A 13,168-nucleotide genomic window follows, 5' to 3' on the forward strand; every position below is an offset into this window, starting at 1 on the left:
TTGAACCTTAAAGTTGATAACTGCTAGTTTATAGCGGTTCAATACTAATTCTGCCCCTTATTACATCCCCATGAAGTAGGAAGAAGTGCAAATGCACTCAAACACGCTGTTGTAATGCAGCAGTGCGTACAAGGTTAACATTGTGTTGACAGCTTTGTTAGGATACAGCCTGACTGGCAGATGTTACGTTTTGTAATCTGTTTCCTTTTCATGCAGGGTTTTTTTCTAAGTGATCTTCTACTTACTAAAAACCAACCCTCCCACCTTTCATCTGCCACATAGGAGTCTCTTCTCTGCCTGGTGACCAGTTTCAACCATACTTGACTAAGGGACTGAGTTCTCCCACTTCTCATCACAGTCAGTAACTGGGTAGAAAAGGAAAACCTGAATCAGTGTGCAGCACCACCGTATCCCCCCCTACCCACCACCATATCCTTTCTGAGGCTGAAATTCTGTCCCATAGTTGCCAGGCTTAGCGATCCCATTTAGCCTGCTGTTCGGTGAAGGAGTCTGTGCTGTGTTCACACAGCCTGTCTGTCTGGCACTCAGAACGGGTGGGCAGGTGCAAACAAAACTCCTCATGGCTTGGGAAACGAATAGCAGACTGGAGCTGTTAGGTTAAGGGACCAAGGGTGAGGCTTGAGGTAGTGCGTTAGGAAATGGGGGGGAAGGAAGTTGCTAGGCCTTGTCTGGGTGCCTGTGGGTTGTGTGAGACTCATCATGAGGAAACTGGTCTTTAACCCTGTTGCTTATAGAGGAATTAGTTTGCTCTTGTGTATCTGAGGCTGTGCTGCCAATTCCGTAGGCTTCTATGATATTCCTGACTTTTACAGAGCATCATCCAAATCCCTCCACGAAAAAAGCCCTCAAACTTCAGTTTTCGCTTTTCCATGGTCAGAAACACTCCCTCCCCACCTCTCCCCTTTGTCTCGCCCCCTGTTAGTATAGGGAAGGGGAAGAACTGAAGTATATATGAGACAATATATAGTTGGAGATTGACTTTCTATGACAAAATTATGGGCTATGATGAAATGGTGCTGAGTGTCAATTTTCCTTATTTATTACAGTGGTTTAAAAATCCAACCAGTTTTTAAAGGGTGGCTTTTTTCAGCAGAGAAGATGATTAAATTGGGACAAGTGTACCACTTTGAACCTGCGGAGGGCTTGAAGCTCGTTTTGGAGATGTGATACCTCTGTCCTCTACTGTCAGTACATAAATGAAATTTATGACACATCAGTTAGTTTTATTTCCTTGCTTTTCAGTTCAGTAAATGAAAAGGCTGTAGGAAAGAGGCACTGGGAGCTGAGCGTTTGGAAATGTTCCACATGAGACAATCTGAAGGGTAATTGAGATAGGGAAGGACAGGACAGCAGTGATGCTCACAAGTCAAAGGTGAGGGAATTTTTTCCCTTCGTGTAAATACTGCAGATCTTGCATTCCAGGCTTGTTTCTCTGTCACACCTGGTGTAGGTCACTTGGAGATAGAGCTTTTTGGATGGTTTTATTTGGTTTATTTCCCTCTCCATTTAGTTGCAGACAGTGTAATAGTTCTGAGTTAAACTATCAGCCTAAAGTGAATTTCATACTTAATAGCAACTTTGGGAACAGTCACACTTGGTATAAATGTAGAACTATGAAATCTGATTTACAATCGTCCCACACTAGAGGGCACCAACATATTGTAAAATTAGAGCCCAAACCAATTTTTACGCTGTAACACTTGGGCATAGGGTAGTTCTGCTGTTTCTGTAGTGGATGCCAAAGGTTTCAGTTTATTTGCAGCCTTTTCTCTGTAGAAATGAAAAGTAATAGTGTTCTTGCAAGGATGCATTAAAAGTTAGTGTGTGAGTTTTTCCTGTCTGTGGGTGTTTCTAAACAATAATTGGAGTAATTTGTGAAGTGTAAATTCTGCTTGTACTCTTAAATTGCTTTTCATGTGGTTATTTTCATTTGAGGCTGCTATATAGGCGCATAAGATAACAAATTTAGGGATAATGTCTTATAAAAGTTGTCTAATAGAGTTTACACCTGGAATATACTTTTTAGAGTTGGTAGTCAAAGGAAGATCATGTGAACTGATGTTGCGGGTCTAACTTTAAGTTAGGGGTAATGCATACACTTACGTATTGATACCTGGTGTATGGAAAATAACAGAAGAGTCTGTACTGCCACTAAGTAGTGGATTGTAACGGAACCTGAAGTTGTTTATATCAGTTTTAAATAGTGGATTTTTGATTATATGCTTGAATCTAAAGTTTGGACCTCCAAGCGATGTAGGCATTTTGGAAGTACTTTATTTTTCTTATGGATTTTAGTTACTGAATCTTGTTTATAACACATGAACAAAATGTTTTCTCCTCTTTTTCACTTGTAGGAATGGTTATTCAGTTGCCTTGGAGATGATCCTGCTGCTGTCAATGTAGGGCCGAAGACTAATGGTGTGGGCAGTATGGACCTAATGAACGGACAGTCAAGCAGTGTTAATATTGCGGCTACTGCTTCAGAGGTAAGGATTACAGAACTCGGTTATTGGATACTTAAATCTCTGAAGTACTCCAATTATTAAAAATGCATCAAAATGGTGAGTTTTTCTTTGAACACAACTGGTGTAGCATATTCTTGTTTTGTCTGTTGGTTTCATATGCCCTAGTTTAGACGTAACTTCAAGTTCTGGCCTTTGTATACCAAAATAAAATACGAGCTAGCATTTACAGCCTTGCCATAGCCGAAGCTGCTTTTTTTTATGTTCTCTTCTATAACATCTAGACAAGGGAGCTTTTCTCTTCAAGTTTCAACAATAACAGATGCTCTTAGCGCAATAAGCTGGGCTGGCAAGGCCTGTGGGAAATGTTCTCCTCTTTGACAGGTATTTGTGTGTATTGAGGGGCGGTCTGACATGGCAGCATTGGAATTGGGTTGGTGCCTTTGACTCTTGGCCTATGGTCAGGAATTGCTATGGGTCTCCTTCTGCCCGCCAAAGCCTCTACCCTCTAGAAATTAACAGCTCATGAGTTAAGAGCATGTATGTTGGCCAGGTGATGGAGATTGGCCTGCTGTGCTGAGGCCTCTTCTTTGGAAGTTAATAGTTTTCCATTTCTCATCTACTTCGGAAGGAGAGAAAGGGTGGGGTAAAGTTACTACCAGAACTTTTTGAGTTTGTTTTGATAGGATCTCGTGAGGAGCTGTTGAGAGCTGTGACTGATTCCTAAATTCTTAGCCATGTTGGAGGGTTGACAAGACCTGGGTTGTCTTTTGTTGTGGGTTGTTCTCTTGCTTTTGTGTATTGGAGGAAGTGATGACTCCTATGACAGATGTATTGTTTTCATGTGAAACACTTATAAACAACATATGACATGTATGAAAACCAATATGGTGTTAATTTCATACAAAGCGTTAATTTTTTTGAACCATATTTGTATTTTTGCAGGGGAGCTTTATGTTGTAGATTAAGAGTCGTAGAGTAATATTCTATTATCTAGTGGGTTTTTTTAATATGTGGATTACTGATGTATTAAAAAACCCTAAAATTGCCTATACTAAATGCCTTCAACAGGAACACATATGTAGCTCACAGTGTATTTTTGCAAGTTTTAATGCTTCAAAAAGCAGGAAGAGATTGATTCTGTTCTTTGATGTTAACTATTCCTTTGGGACAGACCTTATCTTTTTCCTCACTGTAGTGGTATGTTTGGTGTTTGAAATTCAGTGTGATGGCATTGTTGTTGCTAGCATAGTTATTAACCCTACTGTCAACAAAATTGTAATTTAATTATGTGTTGGCATGTAACACTTGTGTTTTGAGGAACAGCCTTGAAATCCATTGAAGTCAGTTTGAGAGACTGATTTTAGAAGTCTCTGTTGGGATAAGGCATGTCCTGTGACTGACTTTTAGCTGGTAGTTTACCGAATAGAAAAAATCTTTGAATGGAGATGTTTGAACAGGAATTTTGCTTTGGGGAGTGTAAAAACAAGTGGAGGAGAGAGCCAAAATAACATCAGTGTTTTTGTTTGTTTCTGTAGAAGAGTAGCAGCTCTGAATCCTTGAGTGACAAAGGTTCAGCTGAACTGAAGAAGAGCTTTGATGCAGTGGTATTTGATGTTCTAAAGGTTACACCAGAAGAATATGCGGTAAGCAGTTCAAGTAAATTTTGTTACTTTGCGTGTGAGTCTTCTTGGCAACTGTTCCTCTGTTTTTCAATTTCTGTATGTGCTTTTCCCTAACTTCTCTTTTCATGGATTTCAAAAATGGATCCTGCACTATAGTTCTTCACGTCTATATTCAGTGTAATGTTAATCGACCTCTTCAGGCATTTTTCACGCCCTTACATGTAACACAGACTTGAGATTCTTAAGTCTATATGATGACATGCATATTTTAGTTGCAGGCATAGACTTGATCTGTACTTGTTTTTCCTGGACGTGTTTTAATTTTTAACTCTGTTAATGCCTACATCTAGGGAATATTTTTCAGGTTCTGTTGTACAGGATAATGAGTTAGATATCCTACACAACCAGGAACAAAACAAGTGAAAATAATTAACCAAAACAATGGGGGGTGTGTTCATTTGGGTTTGTTGTTGTTTACACTCAAAGTTTAAGATGACAGATGTGATTCAAGTATGTTACTAGAAATCTTTGTAGTAAGCTATTGCTCTTGCTGTGTTTACAGTCCAAGTGATGAGATTTGTGAGTTGTCCTGGGGAGATTATAAATATGTGCTAGTATATATCACAAAAGATTCCCATTAAGTTTGTTCTGTTTCTTCATCATTAGTAACTATTTGAGCTAATTATTAAAGGCTAAATTGATTTTAATGAGCACACTGCAAATGTAAAGCATCTGGATTATGAAGTGGAATGTACACAATAAATTTTTCTTGGCTAGTGAATGGGATTTATTCCTGACTGAGGCTCAAGTCACTCAGTTCAGGCCTCATCCTTGCTCTGTCAGGAACAGCTGGGTAATGAATTGCTAGCTTTTCATGGGAAGATGTTTTTAGGGCTGGCTATCCTTTCAGTTTTATCTTACGATTTCTCTATATAAGGGAAATCTAAGTACTTTGGGAATTTGGGGCTAGGGTCATGAATTGAACTGGAGTTGTACATTCAGACAGGAATAGCTACAGGTTCCTTTGAATGGCTCTGCTCTGTAGCCAGAGGTGGATGCTGTTGAGCAGTAGAGTAGATCACGTAGTCTCTGTGGAGTTGCTGTCACTCACTTGAACAGTGAAATACACAACAGTGCTTTGTCTGGTATCGCATTTCATAATCCTTTTGCTCTGCTGTCCTCTGCTGCCTAATCCTTCATCTCTCACCTGCAGAAACATTTTACTTTCATAAGTGTGTTAATTGTTGCTTACTTCATAAATCTTGGTTAGCTAAAAATCTTTATTAAAATCCAGTGTTTTATGGTTTTTGTATTATGCCCCAAAGTGGGTAGAGTTCTTCTCACGAACAGGAATCTTTTTCATGAAGCGTTTTGCATCACAGTTACAAACCTGTGGCTGTATTTTTGTTTTACGCGACCTGCTATTATTTTGCTCTTTCCTCAGTTCGCCAAAAGCAAACGTCTTTACTCATAGCCTTCTCACTTTTCAAGTGTCTAGTTATTCATATCACGTTTCATTTACCGTAAATCACAAATGTCTTATAGGTAGAATTCTGAACAATTGAGCAAAATTGCCAGTAGTCAGTGCTCAGCCCTTTGGCAAGGCTACAATTAATTTCAGTTCTTTTTCAGTGTTTCTAAACACAGGTGCCCTTCTTCATTTGGTTTTTTTTCCCCAGGCAAGTTTATCTTCTTTTCCAGTAGGGTTTCCTTCCTTTGAATGCTGTCTTTTTCTGATCTTCTTGCCGAAGGGTGTAGAAATAAGTAGATTTGCCAAAAACTTCAGTACCTTAGCAGAAAAGCACCTTTGACCTTTAACACTTCTATTTATTTTACTGGCCGCTTCCTTACTCTTCCTGGTTTTTGTCCTACCATAAGAGAGAAGTAGAAAATCTTCATCTGGATTTCAGTGTTAATGTGAAGACTAGCAGAGTGGTGCAGTACGGCCAAGCTCTTGAGGGATACCAGCACTGAGGAGCACGCAAAACTGTGTTTGTATGGTTTTCATTGTAACGGGGGTATGTACCTCTTGGGTTTGACAGGAATATGCTACCAATTGCTTTTTCCAAGTATGAGACAATTTCTAGTTTAGTAATAGCTCTTGTAAAATGGATGCAGGGCAGACTGCTGACATCTGTGGCTTGGTGTAGGCTGAATTCTGTAACACACTGCAGAATGAATAGTGTTTAAAAAAATGGATTTTTTTTTTAAGTGGTAAACTGAGGAAAAATTGTTTGTGGGCTGTGTAAGTACGTTATTCATGGAGAGAGAAGGTAACGTGATAAAGCCTGTAAAACAGCAATAAAAGCAAGTTGCTGCACAAGAACTGCTTATACAGTGGTCTGAATAATGGTTAGGAAACCTTGGCTTGAAGGGGAAAGATTTCCAGTCCATATGTAGGATAAAGACGAGAGCTAACTGATCAAGTCACCACCAGCATTGGGAAGTCTCCTCCTATGCCTATGGTCATTGCGTTTTGATTGGGACAATTACAATTATGCTGGAGAAAGAAGAGCAAAAATCTGCAAGAAAAATAACTTAGGTACTGGAAATAAGATTCATGCTAGTGCTTTTGGCACCGGTGTGAGACACACCGATGCCTTCAGTTCCCACTCTGTTAGAGACATCACTGTTATTTCAAAACTCAGCCTGTTTGATCAGTTAGTGACTAAGAGGCAAGTTGGACTACAAAAGCTATTGCTTGTAATGCTGTATTTTCAAGAAGCTGCTTACTGGGCCAAAGAGAAGCCCAAGTGTAAACGTCTTTGGTGATTTTATTTCCATCCTCTTCCCTTTGGCAATGATCTAACACTGTCCTGAATGCACAGTCACCGTGCCCTGTCAGGTAATGGCTCTTTGTTCACTCTTGTACTGACTTTCTAGCAAAGTTATGATGGCCCTTCAGGGAGTCTAGTTTGAACTGTAACGGAAACGATTTTGGCAATCCGTGTGTCACAGCCCAGGTACACTGTTGTTACCAAGCGGTGGTTTACGTTCTTTAGAAGGTTGAAGGCCGTTTTACAAAGGGTCAAGTTGTAGCTGAAACAGGTGAGATCTTCAGGCGTAGCTGCTGCTGTTGCAAATTTAGAGTTTGCTTTATCCCCCTGTAGCTTACAAAAACAAACTTTCCTGTGGATGTATTGAATGCCTGCGTGTTTCTTAAATTTGGGGAAAAAAAGACGATTTGATGAGAATGAAGGAAGACGCGTGTGTTTTCTGCTAGGGATTCTAGAGATAGCTTTCTAGCTGTAACTAATGAGGAGACTGTCTCTGTTTTCAATACCTGCTTTTAGGCTGATCGCTGCTCACTTCTTCATTAAACAGCTAAAAGCCACAAAGCGAGTTGGTGCCAGGATTACCCGCTGGTGTCTGGCCCTGCCGCTGGAGCCGTTGTGTGTGCGCAGCGCCGAGGCAGTTGCAGTGAATGCTGTCCATTTTCACTGAAGGGAGAAGTGTGGTTTCGAGCGCACAGGGCACAATCTGTGGGGGAGGGATATGTTAATGGTGCTGTGGCAGCAGAAAGGGGGGGCTGATGAGACTGAAAGGCAAAAAAGAAAATGCTTTGGGGACATGAGCTCCAAATTAAGATGCTGGCGAACCTCAGGTTGAAGAAATATTTATTTTTTGCTTTACAGTAAATTTTTATTCCTTAGACTGCTACTGTTTAATTATTTGACTGTTTATTACTTTTTGACTCGCTTTTCCATTTTATACTTCAACTTAGCCACGGTGGTGTAAATATTTGAGGTAGAATTAAGGGAAGCGCAGCTGTATAAATCCATGGCTTTTTTTTCCCACCTAGTTATCTAAGAAGGATTCTTTAGTCTTTGCCCGGTCTCTGAAAGTGCTACCAAGTAAGTTTGCATTAAGGTGTGGGTGTTTCTTTTTGATTCCAGTTAGGCTTTATCAAATGGATGTTGGGAAAAAGAATATTGCTTGTTTTGGAAACAAGACACAAAAGTTCAGTTTAGAAGTGTTTAGAGGAAACAAGGAGCTTTTGAGACATCCTTACAACACTTGATATTTAAGTTATCTATAACTGAAGAAAGAGCGTGAGTGTGTTTTGTAAATGGAGCAGGTCCCCAGAGTGGTGGAACCACACTGCCTCTGTAATGAAAGTGCAGAAGTAGGTCTTGAGGTGTGTGGGGTTCAACGAACTCATTTCTTGCCCCTTCCAACAGACTAAGAAGTATTTAAACCAGCCCAAGGCTCCCGTGGGAGCACCTTGTCTTGTGTGGGACTCTGACAGGTTCACAGTCCCCGCTGCGCGTTCCTGCGCAGCTACCGGTGTGAGCTGTGCTGCTCCGTTCCTGGCAGCAGTGTTGGTTTTGGCCTCTCCTGAGGCTGGTTGTCAGTGGATTGGGGAGTTTGAGGTGAGTCTGCTGCATCTAAGAGCTGTTGGAATCAAGTGAAGTGCTGGGCCCTAGGAGCTTTTGATGAATAAGGACTTCTGCTTGTCTGCGTTCCTGTTAGCTTTATTTTACAGAGGAATGTAAAGAATAAGTATGATCCCAATGAGAGTAAGAAGAAGCAACTTTATTATAGCGCGTGGAGGAGCTATTAATGATAAAAGTTCTGGAGCAGACTTTGTGAGAGAACAAGTAGAGTTCCTACACAGGAACTTTAATCCCCCAGCGTTCATTTTGGACAGCAGAATTATTCTCCTACTGATGGAGTGCTTAACAGAGGCTTAGCTATTTTTTTCAGTGAGGAAAAGTATTCTGGCAGCCCGGAGAGACAGTGCTAAGCCAAGTTGGAAAGCTTAAATATAATTCCTTCTAAAAATTCAGATTAAGGAACAATTTATGAAGTGCTGCTTGAACCAACATGGCTTCAAGGAAAATCAGATTATGGCAATATTCTTCTGTAACGAAAATGTAGCCTTTTGATTTTTTTCATTTCGGACAGAAACTTCATTTTTCTTTTTACAATGACAGTCTCTGTCCAGGAGCTCCATGGGAAGCGCGCTGTCCTCACGGTAGGTGCATGGCCGGGAAACTTGTAGTGCAGCAAGTAGCCTGACAGATGGAATTCTGTCTTGGGAAGGCCTAGGGACTAGAAAAGTGGGATTATAGTCCAGATCAAATGGGGACTTTCATGTAAGGGAACGGAGAGGGCCTCGATGCAGTGGTGACGAACACTTAAATTACAGGGTTTATTATGGAAGGATGGTAATCCATAGTGTGTTCACAGAGGAAACAGAAGGAATTGGGGAATATTTCAAGATTTCAGTTCATGGAGCTTCTCCATATTCCTCAAAGAAGCACAATGAGATGTGGTTCTTAATCATCTGGTGGGAAAATTTTTAGCCTGACAGCTTCCCTGGGAGAGGGGTAAATCCATGTATGGATCTGTGTGTGAATAAGGTCAGTGTTTTGAAGTGTTGTTAACAGAAGTCCAACACCTCAACACACAGGAGAGCCAGAAGACTTTGTTGGGGTCTGTTTCCAGGCAGGGTCTTTCAGCCATGTGCAAAAGGTCCCATGGCTGTGCAGGGGGGTAAAAAATTACCTTTCAACTACTGTTCTAGTGCCTTAATTGCAAGATGATCACTCACTGGTTTTAAAAGATGGTTTTCTCTTGTAGGGTTCTTCAAGTGGTGGCGGATTGGAAAATATTAGTTGTACAGTAAAAATATACCTCTTCTAATCATATTCTGGAATTGTTATCTAGGCTCTAGGTCAACATCAACACAAAACTTCCATTCAGCTCCTTCATGGTTGGACAGTCGAGTTCTTTAACAAATACAAATTAACTCAGTACAGAGGTAGAAAATAGCAAGTTTCCCTATCTTTCTGTAATCAGGAAGCTTATTTAAATGATGAGTAACAAAAAGTTCAAGGTTTTGTGTTGCACATGTGATTTTAGTTTTTTTTTTTTTTTTTAAATCTATGCAGCTGACAACTCAAAAAACAGAGAGGTTATGGTTGGCTGGGTTGATGTAACCAGTTGATGTGAACACTGAAAATTTTTGGTTTGAATATGAAAACCTGAAACCGCATTTAGGAGAGGGAGCTATCCAGGAATTTGTATTGGCTGGGATAAGGAGCTGGAATGAGAAAAGTTAGTGCATTGTATCTCTACGCTGCAGAAACCAAACTGGTGGCTTGTTTATTGGGGTTTAAATTGTGCATGACTTGGTCATCGTAGAAGGTTTTTTTTAAGAGTTGAGCAATGGCATTTAACATATATATCTTAAATTGTTTGCTCAGTGTTGAAGTGCTATTTATTAGAATGCTAGACTTTTGATTTGCTTTATTTTTTACTTAGGAGTGAGCAAGCACCCGTAAATGGTAAAAATTCAGTTAAGTGTTAGACAAGAATATGAATTAAGTTTATGTTTAAAAAAGCTGTTGTCAAAGGTATTTTTAAACTCTTATCTGCGGTATAGTGTCAGATCTACAAACCCAAGTGGCTTCTTATCCATCAGCTTAGGAATTGAAGTATCAGTTGCTTGCCTCTCTTGGATTGTGAACAGCTTTTTAAGTGCTTGGAACTTTTAATGGAAATTGAGAGCTCTCTCAGAAAGGAACCTCCATCCCGGCTGTTTCTCCAACAAGTGGTAATGCGATACAGTGTTCCTGAGGGTGGATATTGCTTCCAGTGAAAGCAGCATGATGTGTAAAGCAAGCAAGCAATAATACCCCAGCCTAATACCAGTGTCATACTGGAAAAAGAAGCTTCTTGGTTAAAACTTGCTGGGTTTTTTTTTAGTTCTTAGAATTGCTTTTTTGAATATTATTATGTTATTAATAACAATTTTTAGTATGAACATTACTCTTGAATTTTGGCATGTGTGAGGTTTGGGTGCGTTTTTAATGTTAATATACCCTATTTAAAGTGTATGAATTTGTTTTGGTATATGAATTCAGGGGGGGAGTTATAACAACAGTCTTTGTTTTGTAAGTAGTGGGTATTGATCCTATTCTGAAGTGATAATTGGTTTAGGAGTCACTACTGAACGAAGTAATGTTCTAGTATAGGTAAGTGATTTCAGGTAGATTAAGATGACATATTCTGGAGGGCTGGGTAGAAACACAACATTTCATTCCTGTCACTGTTTAAGGGCCCTAGTTATTTCCTAGAATACCTGCTTAAGCTAGGAAAAGGTGAGAAATAGCAGGAAAAATCTCTTTGCACCTGCTTTCTTTCACCTCGAGTAGCCCGGCTGAATTTTTCTGTGAGGTTGACTTCATCTGTGATGCTGTTCCGCTCTTGAACAAGAGCATTCAGTGGGAATTGCGATTTGTAAGGGTCACGAAGCTGTCAGTCTGTCCCAAAGAGTGTATAAGTGGGGAACCACTGTTGTCAAGGAAATAGGAATAATGCTATGCAGCTTGTGTCTGAGGGAACAGAACAAGGTCTCCGGAGTCACTGTTAAAAGGGTATTTGTGATGTTGAGCTCAGATGGTGCTGTTATTGCTGGGCTACTTATGTACTCTTGGTAAGAGATGGACTCTTTTTTTTTTTTTTTTTTCTGGATATGTGAGCAGACAGCAATCTGAAATTGTATGCTTAAAATAAGGCTCCATGAATGTTTCAAAATGCAAAATCTGATCTTTGACTCTGAGTTCTCCTTTACCCTGTTCAGAGCTAAACAGACATCCCAGAATAAAAATACACATATTGGTTCTGACTTGCTGGAAATTAGATGGCTGGATTTTTTGATTTTAACTGTTGCTGTGCAAGTGAGCAATAACTGAGCTTTTTTGTTCAAATATGGTTTAAGGATTGATTGACAAGGGGTAGGGATGGTTCAGTGGAATTGTGTAACACCTAGACCAAGAGCTGGGGTGTGAAGACAAACTGCCCTTGAGCAACTATCCTTGTTATTCCTGGATAGTGTCTTTATCTGTAGTGTTTCTGAGTTCAAGCTCTGACTTGCATACTTCTCTGGAGCATAATCCTGCAGTTAATAATTTCTCCTAACTTGTTTATTTTATTAAATGTCAAGTGTGGAGCAATTTATTCTCTGGTTTTGCAGGATGGTTCTGTGGTAGGAGCTGAAACCTCTGAAATTAGCTACAAAATGAAAGTCAAATAACAAAAAGGAAACAGAACAAAGACAGTTCTCACGCAGCAAAGCAACTTAATGGAACAAGGGGTTAATTTTGAGCTTAACTTATGATTTTTTTTTTTTTCTTTTCAGGGTCAGATAACACTAATGGATGTCCCTGTATTTAAAGCAATTCAGCCAGAAGTAAGTAGTTAATAATTTTTTTTTTTTCAGTTTTAAGTCATTAAATAAGTTGTGCCAGTGTATGAATTATGGAATTGCAAAGTGTAAGTATGTCAGTAAATCTTAATTTTTGTCCCAGTTCATATGGCTTTGAAGCAGATGGTTTATAATGCACAAATAACTGGAATGGATAGTTTGGGAATGAAGTGTTGGTATTTAAGTACGTTTAGTTAGTGCTAGAAATTAATTATTTGGGGTTTAATGTTTCTCAATGATAAACATTTTGATTTGACTATCCTGATCATAGTGTTTTAGGCATCAGCTCATATTAGCTCATGCAATACCTCATCCTGTCCTGTTTCCCATATCTTTTTTTGGAAAAGAAAAATGGGTATAACAGCATCTTGTACGCAAGATGGGTATGCTCAGTATATTATCCCTGTATATCCACAGGTGATTTGTGGTCTCTTTTGTCTGGACTTTTTTTTGATATATAATGCCATATTCCTTTCTGATGGCAGCCTGGATAACCCTAATTATCCCTATTTCAGTACGATTTGCATTTTCCTGTGGGCCCTGGTTTGCAGTTTTGAAGGTTTATTTTTCAGTTTATTGTGCACTTTATCAGTACCCTGGATGTCTCTTTTAGCTCATCAATCACTTTGAGACTATTATAAGGTATTTTTCTGGTAGCAGACTTGTGTCATGCCACTCTTGTGGCACACTGAAGAATATTTTGGTTCGAGTGGAGAAACCTGTTGAATCTCTTGGTTGGGATTATTGATTTCATCATTTGTGTACCCACAAATTTCTTTGAAGGCTTCCTTTGATCTTGAAAATGTTGTCATGTTTTAGTTTTGATGATTTCAGCAAGCTATTTC

At 39.5% G+C, this 13,168-nt stretch overlaps 1 protein-coding gene across 2 annotated transcripts in view; it reads left to right on the top strand.

The window, feature by feature from the left end:
* Positions 1 to 2,379: 2,379 nt before the first annotated feature.
* Positions 2,380 to 13,168, top strand: part of RALGPS2 (Ral GEF with PH domain and SH3 binding motif 2) — an 80,913-nt gene continuing 70,124 nt past the window's right edge. The window contains exons 1-3 of one of the 2 annotated variants that reach the window (XM_010150598.1): positions 2,380 to 2,507; positions 4,022 to 4,129; positions 12,258 to 12,308. In XM_010150598.1, the coding sequence (XP_010148900.1) occupies positions 2,451 to 2,507; positions 4,022 to 4,129; positions 12,258 to 12,308 (216 nt within the window). In that variant the 5' untranslated portion in view covers positions 2,380 to 2,450. The remainder of the gene's footprint in view (positions 2,508 to 4,021; positions 4,130 to 12,257; positions 12,309 to 13,168) is intronic. The other variant, XM_010150599.1, reaches the window with a different exon arrangement.

The sequence above is a fragment of the Eurypyga helias genome, unplaced genomic scaffold (assembly GCF_000690775.1).
Source record: "Eurypyga helias isolate BGI_N326 unplaced genomic scaffold, ASM69077v1 scaffold16314, whole genome shotgun sequence".
Lineage (NCBI taxonomy): Eukaryota > Metazoa > Chordata > Aves > Eurypygiformes > Eurypygidae > Eurypyga > Eurypyga helias.